Genomic DNA, 25,938 nt, shown 5'->3' with positions numbered 1-25,938 from the left:
AATAAAAGAGTAAAGTCAATAGTGTGCGGTAGTGTTCTTATTTTTGTCATTTAAATCCATTTCTGCTATCTACCTGCACCTACCAGGCTGTGCATGGACCTTGAGTTGAATTGGCTTATACAGTTGTTCAATAATGGGTCTCAAATTCATAGCAAAAATTCCTTTAACTTCCTATTAGTATAGGTTTTGGTTGATCACAAACATCAAGACCATGCGTCTCAGTCATTTTTCTCAAGTAAATATAAGATGTGCTTCACATAAATTATCAGTGCATTGCTATATCAGAGACACTGAAGAAGTTATGTGAGGTCTTCTGCATGTATATGTAGGTCATGCACTACTCCAGTTATTTCAATCAAACCGGTCAAGCTGAAAGTAACCAGTAAAGTTTAAGCCTTTGTTTACAGTGATGGACAGACAAGTAGGTGGTACTTTGCTGCCGTTTAAACAAATTTGACTACATGAGTATTTATACTATAAATGCTATGTGGTCACATGCATTTTCTACCACCACAGAATGTGGTTTAAAGTAGACAAAACTCATGTTTTGGACCCCATTTATACTTGCATTTAATATTGTCCACTTGTGACTGGATTACCCAACACACCTTAATATCTGACATAAAAAAGAGCTTTATGAGGCCATTCATGAGCTAATTTAAGGCCCACTATAGACTTTATTTTATACTTATTCCAGGGTGTGTTTTTTATGGTTATATTATCTCTCAATGCCAATATCTAATGCAAATGAGCCTTTATATCATCTCACTCTGTTCTCTTTCCATTCAGCAAATGCTAGTTATAAAAATGTTCACAAACATTTTATTTAAAAAGCAAAATGTGATGCATTTATGTCATGAAAAGGGGAAAGGCTCAAATGAGGTTAAAAAAAAAATACAACAAAAATATGTCTATGGATGCTAGAAAAGTGCCAAATGTTTGTGGTGTTAGGAAGAGGAGAATCTCAATCAAAACCGTATCCCAAATAAACCCAACCCTAATTGTTACAATGACACAAAAGAAATATCATGCAGCAAATTTGGTGTACTATATTTCTCTGAGAACAGAATCACACTTCACCCAAGTACACATGATCATGTAGTTAAGGTGCTGGTAAATTTCAGATCACAGTCTTTTTTTCTTCTTTTTTTCTCAATATTTTCTCTTTCCATTATATGAAAAAGACATTCATATAAACCAGTGAACTAAGGCTGAACACATTAACCCATCATCATTTCAAGATCTTTTCACTTTAGGGTAAAACAAAAACAGACAATCTTTTATATTGTTGTATTGTATAAATCCACCAAGCAGACAACTATAGTTCTCTAGATGCAACAGGGGCATTGGTTTTGTTTGAAGTGGAGTCAATATCCCACTACTGTGGTCTTCATGGCACATGAATTAGTGACCTTACCATTTATAAAAGGTCCCATCCAAGGAAGGTACAGTACTATGCCTATTTTGAAAAAAAAGGCTGTCCTGTGAGCAGCTATTTAATTATAAAAACACTTAAATTTGAGAGACCACAGCAGCAGCACACGAGCTTTGTTTTTTGTACTGATCAAACCATTTGGCCACAGCATATCTTTCCTCTCTTCCTTTCTAAAATGGTGGTTGGAATGCAAGGACAGGTCAAAAAGGAGAGTAAATAAAATGTGAAGTGAGAGAAATGAAGTATACACTTTACAGGATTTAAAGGGCTTGGGAGGGTAACACATACTTTTTTTAACGGAGTATAAACAAAAACATTTCTGCAAATTTTTTTTCTGCAAAGTTGTGTGCTTTGCGAGTCACAAAGAGGGCCGTTTAACAATCATTGGAAACAAGTTAAAAAACAAAGTTTGAACTGACAATTGCAAGTTTTTACCTAAAGAGGCAATCATGATCACATTGGGAAACAAAATAAACAATTCAAATGGACCAACTGAAGCACCAAAAGATCTGCTTGTCAAGTATTATATATCAAGTGAATAGTGATTTTATGACACTAACGAGAATTCAACAAGCCAGAGGCCCGTCAGACCCTAACGATAGCTAGACACTGGAATGATTCAGAGTGAGGAAATAACTCACCGTTCACTCATAATTGCTTTCATGTGCATTCAAAAACACAGTTCTCTGAGCCAAGTGTGCCATCTATGAGCACACTACAAAACTGTTCTGATGACGACTACTAATTCAACTGAAAATCGGAGAATGTACTCAGAGTCAAGCGTGTGAAGCATCTTAAAGTAAGAGTGCCATTTCATATGGTCATAATACCATACATTAGACATGAAGATCAGCATGATCACTTTTACTCTTAGATAAGTCTTAAACATCTACTTTAAAAGAAAGTTGTGTTTCACCACTGATGCTTAACTTTCCTTTTAAATACTCAGCATGAACACATCATTGTAGCATTTGGGTGAATTTTCAAAATACATTTAAATCTGGTTATATACTCCAAACTAGTTACTTTAATGTTCCGTTGATTTGATTGTTATGAAGTCCACACTAAGTTACATGTAACCGCAGAAATTCAGTTTTTGGAAAAAGATAAAAGGAACTGGGAAAGGTAAAAAAAAGAAAGAAAAGTAGACCATCCATACAGACCTCAATACATCAAATTTCCGCTAACAACGCAGAGTTTCTCCACAGGTAAAAGTGAGGAGGATATCACACACTTCTCTTTCTGACACACACGCATACACACACACACACACACACATTACACACACACTGTGGGTCCTAAAAGGTCCCCGACTGTGTCCACACCCCTGGACCCTGTAAATTTCGTTGTGGATAGTGCTGTGCTCCAGAACCTGTGAGATGTCTCGAGTTAGCCTGACTGGGTCTGTCTGTTCTCTGGCTGTGCACTCTGGACGACTGGGTCAATTTGGAGCTGTGAGCACCTTGAGTGTGTGGTACTGCAGTGCTGTCCATTTTAAGGTGGCCTAGACCTCTGGTGGGTAGAGAAAGAGCAGCTGACAGGGTGCTGTCCAAAAGTTTAGCTTTAAGGCTTGAGGTGTCCATCACACCTCCACTGCTGCTGTGAGGCTGTGGCGCACACATTGTTGAGTCCACTGAGGAGATGGATACTGTAGAAGAGGGCGGGCTTTCTTGGGCGAGTGGGCTGTGTGTGGGCAGCTTTGAAGGATAGTAACTGGGCCTCCCAGAGCTGCAGCGGGGAGGAGAGGGGCTTACAGAGGGACAGAACGGAGAAGAGGAACTCTGCTGGTCGAAGACGGGGCTTTCCGAGTGCTGATGGGATTCTGTCTGGAGAGGCAGCATCTGCAGGACGATCATTAAAGACAGATTTAATAAACTTCCGATCAAACGTGTATGGGTTTCATGGCATAATCTGAAATATCCGTTTTATCTCAGTTGTGCATTGTGAATATCCTACCTGATGTGAGAGTATAGAAGGACTCTTTATGGGAGAGGCCAGAGATGAGCTCTGAAGATCATACCTGTCCATCTCAACGGCATCTATCAAGACACAGAGAAGTACTCAAACTCTGCAGCTCACAGCATTCTCAGTTTAGTTACTGAAAACATGCAGTCCAATTCATACCAGAGCTCTTATCACGACTGCTGATTTGGTCACTCATTCCGGCATCTGCTCTTTTAAGGGCACGCTCTATGTTTAGATTACCCCTCAGGACACGTTCCAGAGCACCCTGTCCCTCCCTCAACCGCTCAACTGATGTAGGGACCATCCTGATAAACACACATACACAACAACCGTTCATTAGGGATCTGTGAGAATGTGTATGAAGAGCTAGTGTTTAGCCGGACCAGGGTTTGTATCGTTAACTTAAACTATGAAAAAAAACAAGAACTTTCAGACAAATTTGAAATGTTGCCTTTGCAGCTAACTGAAATAAGCTTAGGTTAAAGCACTAAAAGTGATAACTAGAAATAGAAACTAAAACAAAAATAAATGAAACCCAAATCAGATTGACATAGGTTGGCTTGTGTGTATGAATCTGTTATTTTCTCACCAGTGGTTGGACTCTGGTCCACCCAGTACTGTGGTCTGTGTGTGGTTTCCAGACCGGATGCCAGGAGGACTGACCTCCTCTATCTGTGGGAACGTTTGCCTTTCTGGAGAGAACGAATTGTGCGGAGAGACTGAAGGTTGAAAATGCATGAGCGGCTGTCCTGGAGACTCTGTGCGAGGGCAAACGGAGCTGAGGTTTGTGAGGAGGGGCGCCGGGTCCCGTGGCCCTTTCTTTCTTTCCCTGTACTCTAGCAGAGAGACCTAGATGGGAAGAAGGTGTGTAAGAGTGACTAAAAGTTGCACATAGATGATGAACCGGCATGCAGTTCTGTCCTTCTGTCTTAGTATACACATGCATCGTAACATTCACATGTTCACAGAAAGCAACACATGCATGATCAATTGATGTACAATGACATCATCTATAATTTCAACGAGTATGAGAAAGATACAGCATGCAGTACCCAACGCTGCCATTTAGAAAAGCCCAACACTAAATACCACCACATTAAATGCTCATATGAACCCACTCAAATGCTGTAAAATAAAATAAATACATGTGCATTTTTTTCTTTCATTGCTAGAACCCTTGCAAATATGACATACCATGAAAAAAGTGTTAAAACTAGGATTCTAGACTCTAGAACAAAAGCAAAGAAAAACCCACATACAAATACAGACAGATTCACCATGAGAAATGTTTGTAGATTACAGAATGAAAGCATCCGTGTCTTTGAATGAGTACAATTGGCTCTGCAGCTGCTAACCTTTTTTTTTTTTTTTTTAAATAAATTTGGCCAATACAGATGAGGGAGTACATCATCTGGAGATGCAAATGTTATGGACATGCACACTTCTAGATGGAGGCCACTTATTTCATATTCACCATGTTTTGCCCTGGCTTGAACTGGCCCCTTACAGCTAATGCCTGGTACCCAGACAAGCCAGCCAGCTGACTACCAGCACTCACCATGACCCTCTGCCTTGAGAAAAGGGTAAAAGAAAGATTTTGCAAGAATTTTAAGAGTGAAGAGAAGAGAGAAACAGGGAGCAAATCAAAGACAGAGCAAGAGATTCATGCCAGATAGAGGACCACCATTCATGATTTAAATGTATGCGAGGAAAAGGAAGTTAAACAGCAGAGTTTTTTCCAAGATTTTAGAGGTCTTATTTTATACTATGCAAAGTCAAGAAATATCCACTCTGTTAATTACATTTGTAAAGGTGGGATTATGCAAAAGTAGAAGCACATTGATAGTAACAGTAAGATGCTCCCCAAATAATTGAAGTTTTATTTCATCTGAACAGTAAGATGCTCCCCAAATAATTGAAGTTTTATTTCATCTGAACAGTATAGTATGGAAGCTTGTTTCCACCACCAACGTAAATAATTGTTCGATAAAAAGTCTTTTAACTTAACTTTTTGTTTGTTTAAATGAACATCTATATATGAGATATTAACTCCAAATTGCAAGTTATAAAGCAGGATATAAACTTACAATTGCGAGAAATAAAGTCAGAATTGTGATATAAATTCGCAATTCAGACTTGTTTTCTTGCGATTGCTAGCTTATATCTCGCAATTCTGACTTTATAACTCGCAAGACATTAAAAAAAAAAAAAAAAAAAAAAAGCTTCCATAGTTTTGAGGTAAAATAGCCTAATTTATTGTCATTGGATAAAAGTGATGTGAGAATTTTTTTTATGTTGGAAATTAAAAGTTTTTATGCCTGATTGTTAGTGGGTGATTTCTGAACAGAAAAATTTTTATTCGATCTGAATTGTATGAAAAAAAGAAAGTTTTATATTTTGAAGTGAAAAGTTAAAAGGAGACACTTGGATTAAGACCCGCCCCCCATCCAATTACAATCAGATGACAGTTGGGATAAAGGCTCCGATTCACAGCATTCGAAACCGCAGAATGAACTGATGTAATTTTTTTATAAAATCACACCAAAATGAAGTTTGTTTCAGAAGTTTGAAACTGCTTGCCAAAGAGAAATGTATGGTCCGTGGTGATTATGTAATAGGTAGCTGTGCTTTGGGGCTCCACCTGGTTCATTTCCTGTTCAGTTTGTCAAGGTCACACATGAGTAAAAACATGAACACACTGGAGAGTTTAATACTATATACAATAGATTGCTTTAACGCAAGCAGCTTTAAACTGCCATTTAATAAATGTGCTGTGACTTTACTGGAGTGCTGAATGGCAGAGCTTGTGAAAACATGCACATCACTTTGGATCAGATGCTTCCTTAACTGCCGTTTTCTCACCTGTCTATTTTATTGAGCTTATTTTGTTGCTGAGAGGAAAGTGCACAGCACATATTTACATTTTAATCTAAAGACCACTGCTATCAGTATGGGAGGCATCGTGATGTTAGCCATTTCTGCTCAGGTATTTTAATCTCCTATTTTAATACCCCTAAGCAAAGATCGAAAAAGAACTTTGCTGTGAGTATATCAGGGTCTTAAACTTACCCTTGGGTTTATATTACCCCAGTGGTAGGTCAATAATATTGTGCTATAATCCATTTATTTCCATAATATGCTAAATTATAAACATCAGACTTGTAAATGGACAAACTGATGTGGCCGTAGTACTTGCCTTCTTCTTCTGTGGTGGATTGCTAGGGTGAGGGGATGTGCTGCTCTCTGAATATCCACTTCCGAACTGTGTGTCCAGATACAGCGAGAGAGAACCCGAACCCGCCTCCATCAGCAACCCCTGGCTGCTCATTGTGCTAAAGTCAGAGTCAGCTGTGGAAAAGCCCTCTGATTGTGGGAAGTGTCTGTCACTTACAGGACCAGTGGGTAGACTGGCATTGAGGGGAGAGCAGGTGTAAATGAGGTTAAACTCTGTCCTAAAGGCCTGTTCTCGGGCCTGTGCCTCACTGGCATGCGAAACCAAGGAAGAGTCACATAGAGAGGACACAACCGCTGAGCTGCGGGGAGTTCCACCACCAGATCCATTGAGTGAGTCTTGAGCAGCAAGTGAGAAGTCTTCCGACACAGGAGCCGGGCTTCCTCGGCTTGTGGAAAAGTCAGGGAAGGCAGTGACTCGTGAAGTGAAGTCTGGTCGCAAACAAGGCTGAAAAAAAAAAAAAAAAAAAGGTTTAAAATCAGGAAAATATTTCATTCTGTTTCAAGTATTTAAATTAAATATTTAACTGGAATGTTTAAGTCCACAATATATTCCAAGAATGCAAAATATGCGCATAGCGCACACAATTGGATTCCTGCCGAATAAGGGAGGTATAGCGCATTTCCCACATGCATGTAGTCAGTTTCGCTTTAAATACTCTTATTTAGGCTTGCCGTTTATAATAATTAAAGTGTCATTTATTATGTAGACAACAATTATGTAGACAATAATTATGTTTACTTTATACCTGCATTTTCCATTCCTGTTCTGGATACTTTTAAATTTAAAGGATTTGTTGTGGAGTGGGAAATATAATATAATATAAAATATAATACATGATTATAGTTTTTACATTATTTCTGGATGAAACAATAGAAGGTAATACACAGATGATTCACCAACACAACATGACCTGGACCTGGTGTGACCTACTTTCCTGAAAAAAAAGTTTGATACTATGCTTTTTGGAACAATTTTCCTTAACTAAAATCTAAAAGCAGTTTTCTTAATTTTAGTAAAACTACACTTTCTGCACAATTTCATCACAACCTTAGCATACGGACTCATTTGATGCATGAACAAAACTTCACTAAACATTTGAAGCGCTCCTGCCATTATATTTTTCCTTAACCTGTTAGTGATGTTTTTATTTATTCAAACATACATTAAATTATGAAGAGAAGTCATTACTGTTTATTGTTGTTTAAATGTTAATATTACACAAACAAACTGGAGTAGATACACTTATGTTATTAAAAAGTTAATTTAAGTTAATTTAAATGTTTGTACAAATTTAGAATTTGAATTTCAGTGCATCCCTACTCTCAGAAATGGCTCTTCCAAATTTGGACATTCTATATTACAAGCAAGCATTAGCCCTTCCATGTGCATGTATACGCATTGAAACTTACTTCTGGAGTCAGAGATTCTGATCTGTGCACAGGAGAAGCCTCAGGAGAAGAGATGTTCTGTGAAAAAGAACCAAGTTATAAATATATATAGCTATTGTTTTCTATGACTACAGAAAATCACAACAAGAGAGAAGTCCAGATTTTATATGCGTGTTCACCTCAAACTGTAGAGGTGTATTGCAGCGGCTGGTGGGCCGGGAAGTGAGTGGCGAGAACGGAAGCATGGTAGCATTTAGCTTCTCCACTTCCCCACCTAAATAAAGCGAGCAAGGATTTAGGAGCGAATGAAGAGGCGTCATTGGAAGTTCGGAGGGCAGAGGTGGGGTGATGGGGGACAATGGTCGTAACAAGAGTTCAGAGGGTGGAGCTGCAATTTCCGATGGACACTTCAATTTCCTCTTCTTAATGGGTCCTGCCAGCTCTGAACGAGAGGCAATATCAAAAACAGAAGGAAAAAAAAGAAAAGAAAAAACCAACAACATTAATTAGAACCCTGAATACAATTTACATTCCGCTGTCTCAACAGTGGAGAAAGAGCCATTACCAGGTTTAAACTGGAGAGAGCTGCTGGTGCTGCTGGTGTTACTTTTGTGGGAAGAATTGGACTCCGTCCCATCCTCCAACAGGCCAGATAACATGCTCTCATCCAGCGCTTGTTTCATCCACCTCTGCTTAGACAGACATACACAAAGGCATGCAATGTAGCCACAATAACAATAACGTTGAGTCCACTAAGTCTTTGGTCAATTCAGCTATGTCTAATTCAAGCCAAGTCTAAAAAAAACAAATGTGAGGTGGAGAACTCTACTAATTCATTTTCAGGGGAAACTTGAATGACAAAGCATGTTTAGTAACTCGTTCTAACCTTCTTGCAAGAACCATACGCTGGGTCAATCATAAAGGGTCGCCGGCGTCTTTCAGGGTTAAAGGGGGAACCAAAACGAACATAGTGTTTGGGGGTGGTACAGATGAGAGGTGAATGAGATAGTCCTGGCAGCATGTTGAGGGTGGTGGCCAGAACTGTGGGGTCAGTGGTGATGCGTAAAGGGCGTTCCACAGACTCCTCCACGCGCTCGGGAACCTTGTCATTTAACCACTCGGTCACCAGGTACTTAAAAAAGTGAGAGAGAATAAATGTTAAATGACTACATTTACAGCTCTGAAACATAGCCTGACCACAGTATGAATTTAATACACTATGAAATCGAAATTTACCATTTTTCTTTTCTTATGTAATATTTGAGGATTTATTATAAAATGATTTATCCATGGACATCTATTTTTTTTTAAACATTCATGTGCCCTCATAATATGTAATCAAATGCATTGATATGCCTGATGAAAGGTACACTTTGCTCAATACCAGGCAATAATCCCCCCCTCTCAAAGCAACCCGTCACTCACATGAGATCGCAGCAGTAAGCAAATGACAACAATCCAATGATCCAATCTATTTCTGATGGACAAAATCAAGTCCAGTGCTAGATTTGCTGCTACAAATCAAGTCCAGTGCTACATTGCTAACTTTAACTCGAAGTATTGCAAAAGTACGTGTACTGTACATCCTCAAACCTACGATGGCAATAAAAGAACAGACGAAGGGGGGGACATTTTTGCTTTTTATAGTGCTAAAGTGTTTTCCCTGCCTTCAGCCCTAAGCACTGGGATGGGCTCCAGCATCCCCATGACTCTATAGAAGACAAGAAGTTTGAAGAGGGGATGGAATGAAGAAATAGTGTCCAGGCCTGTAAACACCAAGCCGATGGTCGGCCGGCAGGCAATATCGGGCCATTTGAGCGTCGATCGGCTTAGTTTTTTCGGTGTGTTCCACACCATTGGCTCTAGTCGGACGAAGTCAGGTTTTTTTTGGGGCCGATTCAGCATGTTGAATCAGTGTCGGTGAGAGAGAGAACTCTGATTGGCTGTTCAGCTTAGTGAATGAGCCAGTGCATGAGAATTTAAATGATAATTTTAGATCTTACCAGAGCATTCGAATGCACAAATAATGTTCAAAGTGATAAGAATGAGTGATTCAAAATGGTAAGCAAGCGCTCTTGTTTACGGTTTGTATATCTGCAATCCTAGCTCCAATCCTAGAATCTTCTAAGTGTTGGTTACTTGCACTTTCAATGGAGGGAAAAGAATCCTCTCAGGTTTCATTAAAAATATTTTTAACTTGTATTTCAAAGATAGACCAAAGTCTTATGGGTTAGTAACAACATGAGGGGGAGTAAATTACTGAAATTTCATTTTGGGTGAACTACCCTCTAAAGCCACAACATTGCAGTTCTGAAAAAGATTTATGAAACCCACACTAGAGTGGCTAAGAAAAACATGGCCATTAACCTGTGTAGGATTTAGTGTGTGAAATGATCTCACCTTTTTGGTTTTTGGGTATCTGACATGTGTCTTATTACCCATCCCTGCAGAGGCAGCTCCATATAGCTCTCCATCTTGAAGATGGCCATAGCTCGGAGCTCCCTCTCCCTGGCCCTGCTCCCTGAGGGCTGCCCCGGCACTGCCCTCTTCACCCCCCACCAGAACTCCCTCCGATGCTTGCTGGGAAAGAGCCTGTCGCTGTCTCCGAGCACGCTGAGCTGAACTGGAGCGGTACCTGGAGATACGGCTCTTAGGACGTGGTTTGGAACTACGGGCAGGTTGTGCTTTAGGGGCAGGACTGGGTGTAGCAGGAGGCTTCTCAGGGTCAATGTCTGTTGTGTCCTAATGAAGAGACAAGTAAAAGTGTGTAAGAACACAGCCATTATGAGCAAAAGTTGAAAGTAAAAAAAGTAAAAAGTAACTACCACAGTGGCAAAGGAGGTGCGCCGTGTGCTGACTCCTCCAACTGTTCCTGTATTTGGTACACAGTTTCCTGCTGTAAGTGAGGGCGCTTCTGCCTCCCCCGCTTCCAGTTTGTTTTCTTCAGCTGTACCCTGCGCTGAACCCTGACCCCGTTTCTTTCTCCTCTCAAGATTCTCGAACATGTGCATTATGGCCTCTGCCTTGCGTTCGTCACGAGACTGAGTGGGGCAAAAAGAATGAATGGTGTATATGGTGAGTAGGGCCCTATGAAATCCATTTTATTTCTACCCATATTCCATCAAACCTGTTTACCAATTAATTTTTTCTGGATTCCATTTGAATAGCTCTAATAGTTACATTTTATTTAATGGTTAAGTCAATAAATATCTAATTAATTAAAATCATGAAACTTGCAATTTATTAACATCTTATTAAAAGTTATAAAACAAATTTTTTTTTTTCTTTTTTCAATTCCATGTTTTCCATTTAAAACAATTCTGGATTGGGTTTTAATGGTTTAATTAATTTATAATAATCAAATGTCAAATCTATGGAATTCATAAAATGTGTAATAATATAAAAATGTATTAAAATTATTATTATTCATCAAAATAATAAGGCAAATCAATTCAGGAAAATGTTTTATGAAAAAATGGTGGTAAACCAATGAATCCATAAAACATTAACAATCTAATTAATCTTAAAAAAGTTAGCAATTGAAAATTTAATTCCTTTTATAAAAAAATAAAATAAAAAAAAACTTGTAGAATGTGTAGTAGATGATTCAGTAGTATGGATTGATTCATAACTGTTCTCATATGATTAAAGCTTACACGTCTATTTGGTATTGGCACTCCATTCTCGTCTAACTCCTCTCCATTCTCCAACTTCACTCTGTCAATAAGAGCATCCTGTAGCACAAAAACAAGCTCAGCTTCATCATCATGTGAGATAATCATCATTATAATTTCTCAAAGTATCTGCAATAGAGAAGTAGACATTGAGAATTGTTATTCCACAAACATGCACCTCTGTATCGCTAACTCCCTGTGTCTCATTTGCATCTTCCAGCAGGTGGTTGCTCTCATCAGACACACCGGTTACGAGCCTGTCCCCTTCCATCTCTCTGCGTCGGGCTCGCCTTTTCCGTGTTTCTATTCCAGGCAGGGCAAATTGTGAAGACTGAGGGGATGGTAGTTGGATGGGGCGGAGATTGTGTGTCTGCACAGGACAGTCCTGATTGCCCTTATGACATGCACAATCTACTTTATAATTACTGTGGGAAGAATCGAAGGAAAAGAGTCAATACAAACAACACCAAATCGCAGTTTATCTCATTCTAAGACTCATACTAGATCTTAAGAAATGTATTAGAGTGACTAACCAGCAGCTAAACTCGTAGTCAAACCCGATAGAGACTTCAGAATCTTTTGAGATGTGAGCAACAGAATAGATACACAGGTGAATCATCCCCTCTGCTATCATGTGCCGCACCTGTGTTTTAGCGTATACAGGACAAAAAGAACAAAATATAAATCAGGCCGTCACTCAGAAAAGAAACTGTGAACAGAATATGCACTAATACGTATAGGTGAAGCAACCCTACCACATCAGCAGTTATCAGATAACACCAGATTCATCTCACCTCAGCATTGGGTGTGCATGATCTTCTGATAAACCGTGCGTCATTTCCAAATGTCCGGGCATCCACACACATCTCCACTTCATTAAACTTGGAGTAGAACAGGACAAATGGATATGGCCTGAAGTGGAGTTAATAGAAGGAATCAGGAAGGACAGTCAATTAGCAATAAACATTTTACAAATGCACTATTAAAATCAGATTCAATGTTTTTATATAATTTATCATTTTGAATAATTAAGATGAGATCAAGATGATGTTGATAATATACATGGATACACTCACACAGAAACACTTACTTTTTGAAAAAATGTCCGTTGACTTCAAACTGCTGTCTGAGCATGACTTTGCCTCTATACTCAATGATGAGAGTTTCAGGGTCTAAATTCCGTGCAGCTCTGAGAATCTTCCTATGTTTCTGCACACGTGTTACACGCCCCAGCTGTAACTACAAAAGAATTATATATAAAAATAATTATTAAATGAAAAAGTACACTACATTTGGAAACACGTTTTCAATTCAGTACAAGTCACTATACAGGGATGCACAGTTTAATTAAGCAACATTATATGTGACGGATTATCCCAGATTAACAGACTGGGACACATTTGTGGTCTTAAAGTCCGCGTGAACCAGAAGTTGCAAACAACTTTTCTCCAGTGTTGTGACGTATTTCCAAGTGAAACGGAATATTGAACAGAGGGCAGGGTTTTACTTTAGCGCTCCTCTCCATCTCTACTCATAGCAGACTTTGACGATTTGAGGGGAGTGGTTAAGCGTTTTCAACCCAAGCCGTCAAACTGACGTCATCTGAAAAGGAACGCCATTCCAGACCGGATTAATTGTTCACCACAAGACTATATGTGCTAACAAAGTAAATAGGGTCAATTTTGATTTCATGTCGACTTTAACTCTGCTTATCAGTAAAACGGTGTATCTCCAAGTTTAAAATGCTCAAGATATGTTTTCCACTAACAGTTTTTACTCCGTTCACTAAGTGAGTTCATGAATGATTCATTTTTAATTATAAACATATGGCATCTCATCTATACAATGGCTAGCTCCGGTCCTTCAATTTGATCGGCTAAGTGTCAGTTCCAACAGTGCCGATATGACAGTCCAACAGCTCTGGGACTTTTGACACTGTGTTCCAGACAAGCTGTCAGTCTGTGCATTAATGGTGGCCATATTTCAGTGACCCTTTCTGCAGGTTACATTGTTACACCAGTAGGTGGTGACTACCTATCTTTATTAGCGAACACTGACTCAATAGCTTTATTCAAAAACACTGATTCATTCAGGAACAACAGACCACCATGTTGTGTTGCTCATGAATTGGCTTTGTTTGGAAAACATTTTTACTTCTGGACCAAAAAAAGGCAAAATTGAGTCTAAAATGCATGTTACTCTGTATATAGTTATTTGTTTCTACACAGTGGAAGAAATAACATTAAACTCGCAATGGTTACAAATTTTGCTATGAAGTGAACATGGAGAGTGGTTTCTGTAGTGAGTGGGCAGTGAGTGTGGAACCAGAATGGAAGAAATGTGCAATGGAGCTCAAGTTCAGTATGGAGTACTGCAAGACTCAGTACTAGGACCATTGCTTTTCACCCTGTACATGCTAGACCTTGGGAGATATCATTAGGAAGCATGGCGTTAGTTTTCACTATTATGCTGATGATACTCAGCACTACATTTCTTCACGCTCCGACGAAACTTACCAATTTACAAAATTAATGGAATACATAGTAGAAATTAAAAAAAAAAGTTGGATGCCTAGTTATTTCCTACAACTCAAAGAAAAAAAACAAAACAGAGGTTTTATTTATTGGACCAAAAACCTTCACACATTATAACCTAGAAAACTGTCCAACACTTGATGGCTGCCATTTCAAGTCTTCATTGTCAGTTAGGAACTTGGGTGTGCTCTTAGGTACCAATCTTTCATTTGAAAGCCACATTTCTAGCATACCACATTTTTCCCATCTTAAGAATTTACCTACATTACAACATATGCTCTCAATGACAAACTCAGAAAAGGATAATAGACCGGTTCTGTCAACACTGCATTGGCTCGCTTTTAAACATCGCATAACTTTTAAAATCGTGCTAATTACTTACAAAGCACTAAATGGCTTAGCAGTACTTAAGTGAGCTCTTAATGCATTATAGTCCTTCACATCTATTGCGATCTCAAAATTCTGGCCAGTTGATAATACCTATAATATCAAAATCAACTGCAGGCAGGAGATCCTTTTCCTATTCAGCACCAAAACTCTTTTCGGGAAGCAGACACACTGTTAGTGTAAATCAGAAAACAGATCTCTTTAACTTGGAATACACAACACATTATCACATTTTTATAATTCACATCTGTTAAAGGATTGTTAGGCTGCATAAATTAGGTCAACCGGAAGCGGGAACACTTCCCATAACACCTGATGTACTTGTTACATTGTAAGAAGAATAGCATCTACGCCAATATTAGTCTTTTGTTTATCCCGGGGTTACCGGAGTCGGTTGTATCCTGTCCGTATCCAGATCAGATGGTGGACCTGCACCTAGACATGACCAAAACGCAGCCCTGAATGTCAACTACTAGACAATTCCCTGTGAAGGCCTCGTCGATATGACACCCATCAGGCCTGGTTTCTACAAAGTTTTTTTTCTCCATTGTGTCAATTGATGGAGTTTGGGTTCCTTGCCACTGTCGCCTCTGGCTTGCTTAGTTAGTAGGGGTGTGAGTGACGAGATCTCGCGAGATGAAAAAGATTTCTTGTCGAGGTGAAAAGCCGTCTAGCGATATTGCCATGACAGAGTGTGAGGGTTAAGTTAGGATAAAATATGCCACGTAGTTCCATCCAGCTCATCCAACACGAGCTGCAGAGTCGTATATAATGCAGCAGGAATCAGAGTTCACTGATCACGTGACGAGTGACAAGACCATGGCGGAGGATTTGTTGCACAACAGAGCCCAAGTGCCCGTCAAATTTCTTATCTTGTAGAATCCGTATTCAGCACTGCCACTCCCTATTCACAGAATACACGCGATCGCGGAAGCGCAAATAAAGCGCATGTGTGCATTCAAATGCAATTTCAATACCCTGCTCCCTGACATATGCGAATATCTTCCAATATGAAAACTATCTTAGACTGGGCTGTGTAGTTGTAACCATAATTTAGCTCTGTATCATGCTTGAAGAAATAAATTGGTCTCTATTTGCACTTTGAATATTGAGAGAGTACTCCAATTATGGTTGCACTTATTGTTTGCACTTAATAAGACTAAGAGAAAACGGTATTATTCATTTTTGTTTTTATGATCATTTTGTGGAAAGGAGTTCAGTTAGGATAGGAGGTCAAACGTAGCAGAAGCTCATAAATCATGTACATGTAAAGTCTGAAGACACTCATAAAATCATACAGGAGAGAAGCCAGGCAATTAAGTTTGTGGCAAAACCTTTTATAGTACTTGATTATTGTTGTCTATCAATGCATATAATAATTTATACTCCAATAGTTGAGCTGAAATTACATTCATTACAAGATGACTTAGTTAAAACATTTCAAATGCACATGCAGGCCATTTTTCTAGTCATGCATTTCATCATTGAGGATTTCTATAAAAAAAAGTAGAAAAAAAAGTCTTGTCTCATCTGGTTCTCGTGAACCCAATCTCGTGAGTAAACTGTCTCGTCAAACCCCATCAGTTGAGGACGCTTAATAATCAACTATATATTTATTGATTTGACTGCACTGACGCTATTGGACGACAATTCAATAGAGCTGTACGATGAAATCACTGTTTTCAGCAGAACTGCTTTATAGAACTAGTTTAATAATTGATGATATTTTACTGGAACTGAATCAACACTGAACTGACTTCAGCTGAACAATGACACTATTTTCTTTTAGAGCTGCTGTACAGCCGAAATTAACTGTTATCAATGTAAATCTGCTTTGAAACAATCTGTATCGTATAAAGTGCTATATAAACAAAAGGTAATAAAATTAGCTCTCACTCCATTCTTTGCCCAAAGCCATGAATCGTCTTAATTGACTCTAGTTTGTTCCTTCCCAAATTTAAGATGTTTGAAAACTGACTTTTTTTTAAATACTATTTATGACTTGATACAGTCTTAAAACCTCAAGACTTAAGACGATCCATGAAAACCCATCTATACCTGCATTTGTGAGCCCAACACAGTGTTGTTGCAAGCCAGTTCTGTTCGATTAATGGTGTCCATGGCGACAGTAGACGGGGATGGGGACGAGTTGCCATTGGCACAGTAGTGTTCGAGGAGGGTCTGTACGTCAGCGCTGTATTGGTTAACCAGAGCTTCCTCATACTGGTCAGTCCACTGACGAATTCGTGTCTCCCATCCTTCTGTTGTGTTCTCATCCAGAACACTGGCCTCAGACGCGGAGTTCTGCAACAATCAGAGGATGCATTAGATTTGAGATTGATCAGATAACAAATGGAGGAAGAGGAACATTTCAGTCTTTGGCAATTGATACTAAATGCACACTACAAGACTGAAAATTGTTGCATTGAACAGAATTAAAAACTCACATGTATGTGCGCACACTTCACAACTGATCACCATCTAGATGTGTCAATTACAAGACTCTCTTAACTATTGTAACATTTAAAAATAGATTCTCACATAAACTTGCACATAACGTGACACGTCACATAATTGTCACATTGTTTTATATGTCAAGATTTCTAGAAAACAGGTCAACCAAGCTGCAGATTTAGCATTGAATTGCATAGAAAAGAAAAAAAAGAAAAGAAAAAAATATATGGTGAAGGCCTTGAGTCTTGCTGTGTGCTTAAAGGGATAGTTCACCAATAAATGAAAATTCTGTCATTAATTACTCACCCTCATGTCCTTCCAAATCCAAGACAAAAACTTTAGTTTATCTTCGGAACACAAATGAAGATCTTTTTGATGAAATCTGAAAGCTTATTGTCCCTCCATAGACAGCTACACAACTACCACTTTGACGCTTCAAAAAGTTCATAAAGAGATCGTCAAACTAAGGCAAGTAAAATTCAACTTTATTATCACCAAGGGACAATTTGTTTCACAGCCAGCAGTAAACCATACAAGCAACAAAACAAACACACAACACCAACACATATACACACACAAAACAGATTTTCATAAATAGGTTACCTAGAACAATTTAAAAAAAACAATGGCAGCTGGTACAAAATAATTTAAAAATCTGTTTGTCCGACAAAATAGCAGATAATATCTACGAGTAGTAGGAATTTAATTACGTGTTTTAGACCAAATTTTCTGAAGAGACTCAATCGCTTTATATGACTAACACTTAATTTAGGCCTTTATTCACAAATAAACATTGATCAGCGAACATGAACAAGCCCAATTAAACCAGCTTGAAACGCGAGAACAAACCTCTTGCGGAAGCTTAAAGTGACACACGAGAATGAACCTCATTCACAGCTTGAGCTTCCGTTGGTTTACCACAACTGATGTGTGTGTTGATTGTTTACATGTGAATAAAAGCCTAAGTTCAATCTGGTCATCATATAAAAGCAATCGTGCCTCCTCAGGAAATTTTAGACTAAACTCAATTTACATGGATTAGTTTTACAATCCATTTATGACCTTTTCGAAGTCAAAGTGTCATTTGCGTAGCTGTCTATGGAGGGACAGAAAGCTCTCAGAATAAATTGTTATTTGTGTTCTGAAGATGAACGAAAGTCTTATGGGTTTGGAATGACATGAGGGTAAGTAATTAATGAAAGAATTTTCGTTTTTGGGTGAACTATACATTTAATGAGTCACTATGCAAGCAAAATGCTAATCTTCAAAGGAGATCCAGACACACAAATCAACTGAACTGCTCTTCCCAGTTTAAGACAATGTCTACAAATGTACATATTACATACAATAATATTTCATAAGAAGATGTAGAAGTGGATCATTAGATAACACTGCATATTTGAGTCCATACCTTCATCCTCATGGATTTTCTGGAACCCTCTCTGTAAGCCTGTAATGGGAACATACATTTGTATTATATTTATTATCCTATAATACAGACGATGGGAAAGCTCTGACAGATGTGACAATTAGTCAGTTACTGATTTTTCACATTCGTCATTTTTTGTAGGCAGCATTGTGCATGTATTTGTTGTTCTACCTTAACTTTCTTGGCTTTAGGGGTAGTGCGCGTTTTCTCTGTGCTCTTCTTTCTCTTCTTAACTTTGTTGTGTTTGACTCTTTTGACAGTGAGAGTGATGCTAGTGGGTGTGTGTTGAGTGGCTGTGTACGACACAGCAGAGGCTGACATGTCCTCATCTCCACTCTCTGTAGCGCTGCTGTCGCCCACTGTAAAGGAAGATGCACATAAGAGCAGTGACACTGGTGAGTTTGAGTTACTTTAATTCTCCTTCAGTGTGATAAATGTAGAGATATAAAAGAGAAATACCCAGAAAAACTCAAACTTCACTCCACATTTAGTCAGAAACGTCAAAATACAGAAGTGAGACATCTGAAATTAATTTACGTACTAAATTACGTACAACTGCTCAACTGTAATTGTATTTGGTTTTATTCAATATTCAACAATATTATAGATTTGATAGCACGAACACTATCGGATGAGAACTGAGCTGAGCTGGATGATGACATCACTGTTTTCTGCAAAGCTGCTTTATAGACAAATTGAACGAATTTCATATTCGATCATCTTTACAGTTTTTGAACGGAACTGAATCAACAGCGAACTGGCTACAGATGAACAATGTCACTATTTGATGAGAATTGAATTGAGCAGGATGATGACATCACTGTTTTATTGCTGAGCTGAACTAATTTAATAACTCGTGATCTTTACAACGGAACTGAACTGACTTCAGCTGAATAATGACACTTTCTTTTTAGAGCTGCTTCAGAGCAGAATTGAACTGCATAATTTTGTTGGTTAATCACTGTAAATCTGCTTTAAAAAAGTCTGTATTGTACATAGCGCTACAGAAATGAAGGTGACATGACTTGACTTTTATTGTTACAATCAGTGTTGAGTAGTAATGGACAGTTGTTTTCTGGATGATGTATGGTTGATTGACAAAGCATAGGTAACTTTAAAGGAATAGTTCACTTAAAAAATAAAAATTCTGTCATCATTTACTGACCCTCAAGTTGTTTCAAACCCGTATGAATTTATTTCTTCTGCTGAACACAAAGGAAGATATTTCAAAGAATGTCTGTAACCAAAAAGTTGATGGACCCCACTGACTCCCATAGCATTTTTTTTTCCTACTATGGAAGTCAATGGGGCCCATCAACTGTCTGGTTACCGACATTCTTTAAAATATCTTCCTTTTGTTTCAACAGAAGAAAGAAATGCATACAGGTTTGAAACAACTTGAGGGTGCGTAAATTCAGAATTAAAATTTAAGTGAACTATTCCTTTAATCATACATACTAATTTTCACAAATACATGGTAAATTAAAACTATATAATATACAATGGAAATGACGTCTATAACAATATGAAGGTATAGATATTGACATTTGTTTATGGTGTTATGTTGTATTTATTGTGCATTGGCCACTACTTATAATATGCTGGGACGGTCAGTTGCAGCACATCTCAATTCTCACAAGGATGCGTTCTGTGTCCTTCCGAGTTCGTTCTTTCAAGGTAGCCTGGCAAGACCGGTCTCCGTTAGAACGCGAGTCCATTCTTTGCGTTCTTGGAATTGAGAAACAGCCAGTTTTACCTGAAAAATTCTCTCCTTTTCTGCGTTGCCCGTCTAGCCCTTTCTTCTTCTCCAGACCCCTGCAATAAGAACACATTTAGCACAGATTCTCTATCCATTAGAGCAATAACTAATTGCCATGACTCGCAGTGAAGCTATTGGCCACTGTTCGTATGAGGCCAATAACTACTATGATAATTCAGCCCATTTACATTTACACAGAGATGATTTTAGGCCTAGACATTTAAGATCGGACATGAACGTGAAGATGTTAAAAATTAAACCAAGGACCTCTGCAAAAATTCCAAAATATACCATAAATTTCAAGTCCAATTAAGTGAATAAAGTTTTTGTCATTGGTAATTTATTTGTTTTTAAGGTGGAAAACACAAAGCCTGAGCAGCCAGTGAGATATAAGCTTAGGGGAACATGCTGACATTTTCCTATAATCAAGCCATCACAACATATCGAATATGAAATGCTTGCCATTTACAGATACCACTAAAGCAAAGCACTATCTGAAATGAGATGAATCTGAAATCTATCTGAAATACAAACCACCCACCTGCAATTCTCACACTTAATGAGGAAGCCATCCTGCATTAGACAGCACTGACACCAGGGCGGTGGAACTGCGCCCTCCACAACCTCCTCCTCCGATGAACTCTCGCTGTCGGCAGAGTTGTCTGGTTCATCGGTGGGGAAACAGGGTCGCGATCGTCCCAGAGTGCCATTGCGATCCGTGTGGGAGAAAATGGTCTGGGAGAGTGGGGAGGCAGGAGGGGTGGGAGGGGGTGGAGCTCCATAGTTATGATCCTGACAACACACAACGGAAGACTGTTGCATCTTCAAACAACGGTGTTCAGGCACAACAAAAGAGAAAAGGAAAGAGAGAGGAGAGAGAGAATGAAAGGTGGGGAGCAGGGGAAAAGGGCAGGAAGAAATAAGAGGAGGGAATGAAAAACTAAAAAATGTGGCATTCAAAAGTAAACAGTATTTAATGTTGCTAAGAATGTTTGGGCTAAACTTTCTTAAACCGAAACCAACTTGATTTTTGAAAAAGTGAGGAACACTACTAAAAATATTGTAGATCCTGCATGATAAGACAAACTCCTTGAGATGTTCCCCATTTGGGAGTTGCTTTGGATAAATTTGATAAATTCAAATATAATATCTGTCCAGGTTGGTTTGTAGTAATGTTAAAGAGAGAGGGTATTGAGGTAATGAGTTTGTGGCTATGGGTGTTATGCAATAAACACTTTTCCTTATAAAGTCATGATTCAGTTTAATCATGTGCACAAAACAAAAGTAGCATTATGCAAGAGTTTTTTTTATATGCTTCAGCTCTATGCATTACTAAGGTGCTATTAGGTTACATCAGTGGTTCTCAAAGTGTGGGGCACACCCAGCAGGGGAACAAAACTAAACAAACACAGAAAATAGCCGTTGCAACAGCGTTCAAGAGCGTGAATAGTGGTTGCTGCTCTGCTTTTATAAAGTGGCAGCGAACACCAATTCCACTTAATTGTTCTTCATTAGAGCTCTTCAGCGGACGGCATGGCAAGCTGCTATTATGAACACGCTGCTCCGCTGCCATGTTTTCCGGCGAGAAGACATACAAGACGCTGAGCTTGTGACCCACTGATCACATATTTTTAATCCAAAGAATTACTGAAACATTTGTTCATTTAAATTAAAATGCATGTTTTGATCTATTATTCTCTCACTGTATTTTTCAATGATTCAATGATATTACAAAAAAAGTAACCAAAAAAGTTTGAGAACCACTGGGTTACACATTGATACTAAAATGACCATAACTCTGAATATAACTATAACTATACTCCATACTCTATATTATATTATAGGCTAATCTGTAAAAATACAAACAAAAATAACTTACAGCATAAAGGAAGGCCACCATATCCATGATTCTGTGTGTTCCCACAGCTGCGACTTGAGTAATTTTTCTCGTTTACTGCTGGGCTTGCTTCAACTGACTCAGGGCTGAGAGAAAGAGAGATTTTTTTAAATGATTGGAAATAAAACGCTAGTTAGTTACACAAGTAACTGTGATTCTGTAAAATCCAGATGACCACAAGAGGCACCGTTTAGCACTAGTGGATCATTGCAGCACCAGTCAGATAGACAGAGAATATACCAACTAAACATGTCAAGAAATAGGCTTTGTCATTTTAAATGACAAAGATATATGGCAGTCACTTAATTACAGTTTTCAATTAAGAGAACCACTACTGTTCGGTTTCATTCCTCCTGACCACCAGAGGCAGTTCTGAGCACTAGTAGATGACCCATACCAACACAGACAAACGAACGCAGCTCAACTGAAAAATAGTTAAGGTCCACCATAGTGATTCTGCAGAACTGAATATGTTGAATTGAAAGAGTAAAATTAAATGGTGGATAGGAGAAGCCCAGAAAACTAGACTGTTCTAGTAGAGTGACAAGTGATACCACCAGGTAGGGCCACTGGACCTTTCCTGCAGATTAGAGTATCACCACTTCAAGAGGTGATTTGAGACGCATTCCAAATTAAACTGGACAAGTGTAAATGCATCTGGTTGTTGAAACCACATATGTAAATTTTTCTCCTCCCAAAATGGTAAAAAAAAGAAACCTGTAAGAGCGTGTTAGGCTACCGGGAGGATACACAGTTTATGACAGCGCTACAGCAACACACGTCGTTACATTTACGGCATGCCACAGACGAACAAGTATCTTTTCAGCAAACCAACGTGCAAACTGTCAAATTAACAAGGTTCAGCGTCGCATCCAGAAGCTTAAAGGTACTTTTAAGGTACTCCACTTTTTTTGGAAATAGGCTTTACCGTTATAGAGTTTTACCGTTTTCGAATCCATTCAGCCGATCTCCGGGTCTGGCGGTAGCACTTTTAGCATAGCTTAGCATAGATGATTTAATCTGATTAGACCGTTAGCATCTCTCTCAAAAAAAAAGACCAAAGAGTTTCGATATTTTTCCTATTTAAAACTTGACTCTTCTGTAGTTACATTGTGTACTAAGACCGACAGAAAATGAAAAGTTGCGATTTTCTAGGCCAATATGACTAGGAACTATCCTCTCATTCCTGCCGTAATAATAAAAGGAACTGTGCTGCCGTACCAGCAGGCGCAATGATATTAGAGGTGTAGATAAAGGTTTGAGTATATATTTATTTAAATGTTATCCATGTTATATTTCATCTGCAATAACAATGTGGACTTTTATAAAGATCCGTTTTGTCCATTAACTTTTAAATGCACCATTATGCATTAATATGAGGAGAGTCTCCACATGAAAAGACCCGCGACTGCAGATCAACGTGCTACTGCATTTCTTTCCGATACGGTAGGAAATGATATGAGGACGATTTTAACTGTGACAAGATGATTGACAGGCCAGTTTCCTGTGACAGGATGCGTGTCAGGATGCGACAGAGCGCAACCGTTAAAGAGGCAATTGTATGACGTGACAGTATGTCCCAAAGCTTGTCTACTTTTTGCTACACGCTCAAAAGCATCTACTTTTTCTTCACAAAAACATACTTTTAAGGGCGTAGTATAAGTAGGTGAAGTGAGATGCAGCAATTGTATGTTCAATAAGTACTACAATCTAACAAGTCATCCACTTTGACATTAAATTCAGATCACTGCCCTCTGCAGGTTAGGTGGAGTATCACAACGCAGGCGTAAGTGTGCATACACAAGAGAAATAACCACAGGCTAGACTCTAGAGGACAAGCTGCAACACTAGGAAATGTGTAAGACTAGTCGACTAGACAATACTATTCTTTCACATTTATGTTTTGCTTTATATCTTTAAAAGGGCTACATTCAAATGTGTTGACATGTTAATGTTACATTTGAAAAATAATACATAATTTTGAAAAGTGTATATCTAGAGTGGAAAACAAAACCATTTTACCTAAGACCACGCCATGCGTTCGTTTTCTGTGTCACTCGTGGCGAGCTAAACAGAAATGCCAACTCGGAAGGTGTATTTTGATTTGAAAAATAAATCAAATTGATTACGAAAAATCTCTACAAGGCGTGAAAGTAAAAGAGGCTGAGTGTTGAAGCTACTGCAGCTTATTCTGCCATATCTGGCTGGTGCCACAATGTCCTACTAATGCTTAGCACTTCCTTTGGCTGACAGGAGTGTGAAGTGTTCAAAAGAAAAGAGGCACCGGTTATGGAAACCATGTTTTAAATTGATCAGATCTGATTCTCTTAACTTAGCCAATTACATATTAAACCAATCACATTTTTTAATGATAATTTTGCAAAATGTGCTCCAAAAGAAATAGTGTGGGTGAACATCAGCCAAAGGTTCTTGACAGGGGGGTCTTAACAGAGAAAAATCGAATCTTAAGTGTTTGACATAACATGTAGCTTCGATTGATTGGCCATTCAGGGTGAGCAGGTGATTATAGCAGGAGAGTATATTTTGTTGAAAAGAATCTGCCCACTGCCCAGCTATATAGATTAACAAGCAAGACAAAATTAGTAAGTCTATTTCTCTCAGTTTAAACTAATTAATTTGCATTTGTCCACTGTATATTTCAAATTTCTCTCTGACTGAAACCGATACGCTTAACCATGGAAAAACAAATTGCACCAAGTAAACAACCCCTCATTACCCCTTTTACATCAAAATGGTTCACATTCTGGTGCCAGAACCCATTCTTGGCCAGTGTTCAGCCGGCAAATTAAGCCTTTTTAAATCCAGCCCTATGATTCCACAAACTTGACATAATGGGTTTCTATGAGACTGTCTAAAAACAAATGTGGCGTGTTATACAGTTATGTAGGCAGTACTGACACTTTTGTGTTATGTGGTCTTTGCTCGAAAGCTTTTTGGAGTGGGAGAGACAACTAATTTTCAGCCTTATATGCAGTGTAAACCTACGGAACAGATTGAGAACGGGCAGCGATCAGGAACCAGCATCAGAACCACGTTAGTGGAAAAATAACTGAAACTTACTCTGATCCAGCGGCCATATCGGTGTAAGGTGTCTCAGGTGTGGTGACTCCCAGTGTGATTACTATGCTCATGACGTCGAGAGCAGCAACCTAGGGAAGGGGATGGGGATGGGGGGGGGGGGGGGGGGGGGTGGGGAGGGGTGGTAGGGAAGGGTGAGGGGAGGGAGAGGAGAGGAGAGGGGAGGGAAGAGGAGAATCAAGGGCTCCTAATGACAGCAGTGAAGCACTCCTCAGATGGGGCGCTGCTATACCACGTCACACACATCAGGAGACCTAAAATCAGACACAACCACAAAAACAGAGAGAGGATTAAGTATGTCATGTGTGTAAATGCAGCCTTAAAAACTTAAAAAATGTGCAAACTTTAGCCGATTTCCACCGTTGGGCCGAACGGTTCTAAAAAGTAAGGAACGGTTCCAGTTATATTTCCACTTGAGCCTGGTATACGGCACGATTGCAAACCGTTCTCCGCCCAGAATTCTCAGACCGTGCTGATAGAATGCATAGTGACGTCACCGTTTAGGATTGGTCTGTTGCCTGGCTAAGAAAGCTATTTGAGCAGCGTAAACACAAATTAATAATAAAATTAAAAGAAATATGATCATCCCTCATAACGTGGTCGCCATTTACATCTAATTACCGTTACCAAGGCAACGACTGATGCATTTGTAATACATTCCAAACAGTAGAGCCATTATCAG

General features: G+C 38.9%; 1 protein-coding gene across 1 annotated transcript; it reads right to left on the bottom strand.

Moving 5' to 3' along the window:
* Nucleotides 1-806: 806 nt before the first annotated feature.
* Nucleotides 807-25,324, bottom strand: setd5 (SET domain containing 5). The gene is given in 25 exon segments (XM_079627967.1): nucleotides 807-3,276; nucleotides 3,392-3,474; nucleotides 3,560-3,705; nucleotides 3,990-4,249; nucleotides 4,875-4,967; nucleotides 6,597-7,079; nucleotides 8,045-8,101; nucleotides 8,203-8,465; nucleotides 8,589-8,712; nucleotides 8,910-9,155; nucleotides 10,424-10,765; nucleotides 10,849-11,064; nucleotides 11,680-11,757; nucleotides 11,876-12,122; nucleotides 12,231-12,340; nucleotides 12,492-12,609; nucleotides 12,788-12,936; nucleotides 16,677-16,922; nucleotides 18,484-18,522; nucleotides 18,673-18,860; nucleotides 20,258-20,316; nucleotides 20,802-21,052; nucleotides 22,140-22,145; nucleotides 22,147-22,243; nucleotides 25,239-25,324. Coding segments are annotated over 25 exon segments (4,515 nt in total). The 5' UTR covers nucleotides 25,310-25,324; the 3' UTR covers nucleotides 807-2,733.
* Nucleotides 25,325-25,938: the final 614 nt, after the last annotated feature.

This window comes from Phoxinus phoxinus, assembly GCF_949152265.1.
Source record: "Phoxinus phoxinus genome assembly, chromosome: 11".
Classification (NCBI taxonomy): domain Eukaryota; kingdom Metazoa; phylum Chordata; class Actinopteri; order Cypriniformes; family Leuciscidae; genus Phoxinus; species Phoxinus phoxinus.
This window is presented reverse-complemented; position numbering and strand designations above follow the sequence as displayed.